The 6,000-nt window shown below is 40.6% G+C and overlaps 1 protein-coding gene across 1 annotated transcript in view; it reads right to left on the bottom strand.

Moving 5' to 3' along the window:
* Positions 1-219: 219 nt before the first annotated feature.
* The window catches only part of HIVEP3 (HIVEP zinc finger 3), a 2,131,558-nt gene continuing 2,125,777 nt past the window's right edge, over positions 220-6,000 (bottom strand). The window contains exon 16 of the mRNA XM_086956857.1: positions 220-1,457. Within this exon, the coding sequence (XP_086812983.1) occupies positions 585-1,457 (873 nt within the window). The 3' untranslated portion in view covers positions 220-584. The remainder of the gene's footprint in view (positions 1,458-6,000) is intronic.

Below are 6,000 nucleotides of genomic sequence, written 5' to 3'. Positions count from 1 at the left end.
ATTACCAACAATTAAATAATGCACATAATAAATATGGATCATCACATTTCTGTACACATGAGCATATCATATCTGTTACATTATTTCATGTCGTCTATATATATTCATATATTTATATATATGTGTGTATATGTATGCACATATATATATATATATATACACACACACAAAGGTCAGTGCATCTTCTGTTCAAATTTCCTACGTTTTCTTTCTGGTTCCTCTGCTCCACAGAAATATTCAAATGGCAAAAAGCCTCGCTACAGCGATCTTTTCACAAACAAAACAAAATATTCACAGCGTCAAACAAATTTGTACATTTCAAGCAACAAAAGTTATAGAAAAAGGCACAGTTAACTGCATACTGTACATGTACATAATATCAGACGTGAGGACATAAAAACTGTGAGCCTTTCAATGAGGTGGTTCGTACACTGGGTAAAGAGGGCTTTTCTTAATAATAGAGGATTAAAAGGATCAAATAGTGTTGAAAAGGTCTTATTGAAGGTCTTATTGAATTACAGAGGAAGGTGCAGGGTTGAAAATGGAGATCGGATGAGCAAAATTCACCCTGTGTTATTGTCCTCTTATTTTTTCCCTTGTCCTGACCCCACATTATATGATTGTGAGGTGCTCTTCCTATAAGTTCCCAAGTGGTGACTTGGTTCGCCCGAAAGATTCCGCCTTCGTGCCGATAAATGATGGGCATGCAACTGGCTTGATGAAGCTTCTGCTAAGCAACCAGTGCTGTTGCTTCTGTCCAGTGTTTGAACTGGACAATCTGAGATGAAAGTGCGTGAGGAGTCACAGTAAGTGCTCAAGTTGCCACATTGCTTCTTGCCCGTTTTCTTTGAGGGTTCATTACCACTTGCTGATGTCTGCAGAGCCTGCTCAGGATCTGTTCTCATGCTTTTTATTGTTTTTGAGTGGCCTTCCTGCTCCAAGTGCCTAGACTCATCATATTGCTTGACCCTGTATTCCTCTTGTTCTGTCTTTATCATAAGCTGCTCACTAGTCCTGTGTTTCATGGGCCCACTGCTGCAGCTTTTAGTCTGTGGTGAGAATTTGGAAACTGTTCCACACAGGGATGGTGCTATCAAGGAAGCTTCCCATAGACTTTGTATCTCTGTGCAATGTGTCCCAGCCTCTCTAAATTCTGTAAAGCTGTGGCTATCGCAGACTGATCCTGCTTGTAACGACACAACTGAACCAGGCACCAAAACTGGATGAGAACTAGGTCTAGACTGGACCATCTGGATGCCTCCAATGGGGATCATGGGATAAGGTGTCCTTGTGAGCTGTTGTGAATGCAGAGGGAGGTGGCTAAACACATTCTCTTCGTTCCGAGGAGGGCTATGGAGATGTAGCTCATGAGCTGATGGGAAGGCTCTTCTAGAATACGATGACATGCTTCTTGGTGAACAAGTTGATCTCTCGTGGGAACTTCCAGGTTCCAATTTCTGCAAGCAGAACAGAAGAAAATTAGACACATAATCAAACCATTCATTACTTTCCCATGGGAGAATTCAAAACCACCAGTCTGTAAATTTTGATTGGATCTAATACTTATGGACCAATATTGGCTGGCCTGCTCTTAATCATTCCTAACTGGCACCACAATTCATTTAGGCAAATGGATGTACAATAAACTTAGCAGAGAGACCAACTCAGAAAGAACCAGTTCATTGGCCCTTGATGATTGGCTGTCCATACCTTTTTGCACTCTGTCCTTTTCCTCTTTCTTCTTCCGTTAGGCAAGCAGCGAGCTGGATTACTCATGAACACTAAAGGTAAAGCAATCTGGCCTACGACCTTTAGAAATGTTATTTATTTTGAGACCTTAAACTTTGCGACTGATACAACATTCTTTATGCACGTTTCCCCTGACCAGAATCCTCATCTTGAACAACCCAGTCCAATCATGCAGTAATTTACCTAAATTGGGGGAAACATAGTCTGCTAGCAACTACGGAAAACAAGGAGTAGGCTATCAAAGCAATATCCCTCTCTTTACTCTCTTCAGGACAATCAATCAAAAGTCAAGTTCTAATTACCACTCAGGGTGCTTTTGTCTAACCACTAGTAAGTAAAAATAAAATCCAAACTACTGGTGAGACAAACTCAGAATGACACCCATTCCAATTATTAAAACTGCTTGTTTTATATTTGCTGGTGTGTTCTGTCCTTCAATAATAGGCTAATAAAACCTCAGCCATGACCGAGACTAACCACTGCAACTATCTGTGAAGCCTAAAGCAGGAAATTACAAATATTGTAGTTACATTGAACAGCGCCTAAATATTCCATATTTCGTGTATATTTCTGAGATGTGCTCCCAACAGTTTGTGAAATATTGATGTTCTCTACTCGATGGTTGAAAAGAGATGGTTTGAGCATTGTTACTTATGCAAAGGACTTACATTCAAGTGGGACCTTAGTATTTTCGTAGTTTATGGGAGATTCAGATTTAGAGGTATTTAGTCATATTACCAGAGACAATCCCATTGCCTCGTGGGCTAGTTAATGCCCAACCATTTGCGTAACCTTAATCAATTGCTAGGTCAGAAGGAGGGTTTTATTTATTGAAGAAAAAGCTCACACCAACCCAACCCACCCGAAAGGGTGGTGTGCTTCTCCATCAGGCTAGCTCCTCGTTAGGTCAGCGCTGCAGTGCCCAACAGGCCCCTACATATGGGCTATTTACTATAGATATTTTTCTCAAACTGTACTACAGAATTTGAATAGACTTGGTATCCTTCAGAAGATCATTGCTCATTGAATATGTGGAATGGTAGAGGTAAGATTAAAATGAACTAACGTACCCCTTCATAAGTACTCTAATTCTGAGGAGTCACTGTTAAGATTTAGAAAGTAAACAGGAATATATAAGAAAATATGTTTCACAATATTCATTTATATGGTTTATATATGTTTCTTGCCTAGTTAGTCTCTACACATCTATGGCAATTCATCAGGACAAAATCAACCTAATCTACAATTTGGTGGGACCTTAATGAATCCATAAAGTGTTCCCACACAGAGAATCACTCAAATGTGTGTGAACACATAGGGATCTAATAATACCTCATACATGTTGATGGAAGATGCCATGCCCTAAATTTGACCCAGAATATAAACATATTGAATATTGGACTTAAAGCCAGAATATGTGCTTACCATGAATTAAAACCATGGTTTGTCATTCAATTTAAAAATCAAATGTCAAATGATCCGTGTCAACACCAGTGTAGAAACCAGTCACAGGCAAGACACATGCACACAAAATGAAAGAGAACATTGTGTGTCAAATCAAAGGACTATGTGAGCACTCATTGAGTGAAAATGGAGTGAAAGAAAGGCAATCGGAGGAAAGTATCACAAATTGCAGCTTACCCAATCTCCCCTCTAATCAGCTCCCTTGGTACTAGTGGGATCTCCAGCCTCTTGTAGATACATTGTAAACGTGGAAAGAGTCACTATAAATTTCCACCATATCTTTACACCAATATATTACCTATCGCCCTCAGGTTGTACTTACATCTCCTGTTCGTGTAAATTGTCAGCGACCTACCCTGTCTCCACAATCTCAAAGGAATCGGTGGAAGACAGATGTGTAGTATTTAAACAAAAAGCATATGTGGCTCCCTCCGTTCATGTGGCCGGATGCAGGCATGATCACATGGGTACATCAAGAAACAGTATTTCCAGCACAGGTTTTACAGCTCATTTATTACCACAGAGGGAGGTCTCCCCCAAAAAGATAGAATTTAAATATATATATATATATATATAAGACCTATATATATATATTGGATATATATATATATATATATATATCCAAGGAACAGCGCTCAAACTCCATCGGGTGGCGTTCCCCACACACCACAGAATGACGCAGACACGGTCCAAGTTCGTGCAATTCTTTTTATTAGTGCAAGCACATCGCATGTGTATATATATATATATATATATACACACACACACACATAGGTATTTATATATGTGTGTGTGTGTATATATATATATCGAAGCTCCAAGATCCTAAGAATACCCAGCCGGGTCGTAGGAAAAGTAAAGCACTCGCAAGCACGGCACAGCTCGTATCCACAGGGCAAGTTTATTCAAAACAGACGCGTTTCGGGAGAGCCCTCCCTTTCTCAATGTTCTCATCTTATGAATGTTTACAAACAAATATGGAAACAAACAAAGGACCAATGCTTTTTCGCAGCGAGGGGCGCCATCTTTGAGTGTATAAATGTCACATATGCAGTACTGTTATGCTTATCGTGAAAACCACAAACAAAAAATAATGCAGTGTATCGGCTAACCTACTGTCAACAAAAAACCAGATACTAATCTCATTAAGTCTATCACAAGGTTAAGACAGTAGTAAAATGTTGGAACCTGACCAACCTACGACATGAACACCATAATTATAGTGTGCACAGGTCGGAAAAATCTTGCCGTGGATCGGCAATTGCAGCCCCTAAATGGACTGCAGAACATACAAAGTGGTTACCTATATAAGCATATCCTCCAGTATGATTTCAGTGGTGATGGAAGCCTCCATCACACAACAGAAACAAAGAACAAAAACAGGAACATACAAGACAATTCCAAAGAAACTTAGCACACATTAACAGAAAGTCAAGTCCAAGTTGGAAATTCAGTATTCAACTTGACAGGAAGTCATAGCACAGAACTGCACACATATTCAACCCAGGTGAGAGGCCAGTTCTTCTCCCAAATTTAAACCTCCAGGTGCTTTGGTCTCGAGGTCTATGATATACCGGGACTCGAGTCTTCTGAGTGCAAGTAATCTATTACCCCCTCTAGGATTTTCCTCGACTCGGTCCAGACAGAAATATCTAAGAAGGTTTCTATCACTGTTATGTTTAAGGGAGAAATGACGGGCCACTGGATACGTGATGTCCTTATTCACAATGGCCCGCATGTGTTCCAAAATTCTCAACTTAACAGGATTGATGGTACTCCCAACATACCGTAACTGACAAGGGCACATGAGGCAATAGACAACAAAGTCGGACTGGCATGACATAAACTTTGTTATTTTCCTACCATTCTTTATACCTGGGACTTGGTATGTTAAAGTCCTTTTACTTGAAGCGCAAGCTTTGCATTTTCCACAAGGAAAAAAGCCTTTGGCGTCTTTCAAGGTTCCTAATGGTCTTTTCAACGGTGGTAGGTAGCTATGGACCATCTTGTCTCTAAGTGATCTTGCCTTTCTAAATGTGATCAGTGGGGTGTTGGGAATATCCGGCCCTACAATTTGATCCGATTTTAAAATGTGCCAATGTTTGGACAGGATGGATCGCAGTTTGCATGAGTCGGCAGCATATGATGTATATATATATATATATATATATATATATATATATATATATATATATATATGTATAATTTGTGTGAAGCCAACACAAGAGATTTGAGGTATTTTATCTCTATAGGGGTGTATCATTGTCGTAATTGACTGCCCCTACTATACTGCGGCTTTAATTCAGTTGGTGGCAGCAGTCCGAGGGGATTCGGTGAGGCAACCGTGGCATTTGGAACTTCCAATGGGGGATATCTGTAGCACTCACCTGCAGAATATAAACCAGCCCGCACCAACTTGTATTCTCTGCTCCTCATGCCACCAGCCTGGATACAAGAACATGATGTACTCTGGGAGTTGTAGTTGGGACAATATACAAAACGAACAACAGGTGTGCTGAACATTTGCCTATATTGGGGGAGGTGAGTCGAGGGCGTGACAAGCATCCACGAAGGAACAGGATTGTGTGAACATGAAGCAGGACTCCATGCAGTGCAGGGCGCTGAAGAAGGCTTTATGCTGAAATGCATTTGCCGCCACTGCGTTGTTCCGAATAAAGCGTGCTTCCTTTCTGAAATCCCCTCTGGCCTCTGATTTCTTCGTTGTGAGAAATTTGGCGTTATATATGCTGCGCCGGCCAGGAGTGCAGGACAGATGGCCCTGCTGCA

This window comes from Lissotriton vulgaris, chromosome 2_1, assembly GCF_964263255.1.
Source record: "Lissotriton vulgaris chromosome 2_1, aLisVul1.2, whole genome shotgun sequence".
Lineage (NCBI taxonomy): Eukaryota > Metazoa > Chordata > Amphibia > Caudata > Salamandridae > Lissotriton > Lissotriton vulgaris.
Note: the sequence above shows the minus strand (reverse complement) of the source record. Positions and strands in the feature narration are given on the sequence as shown.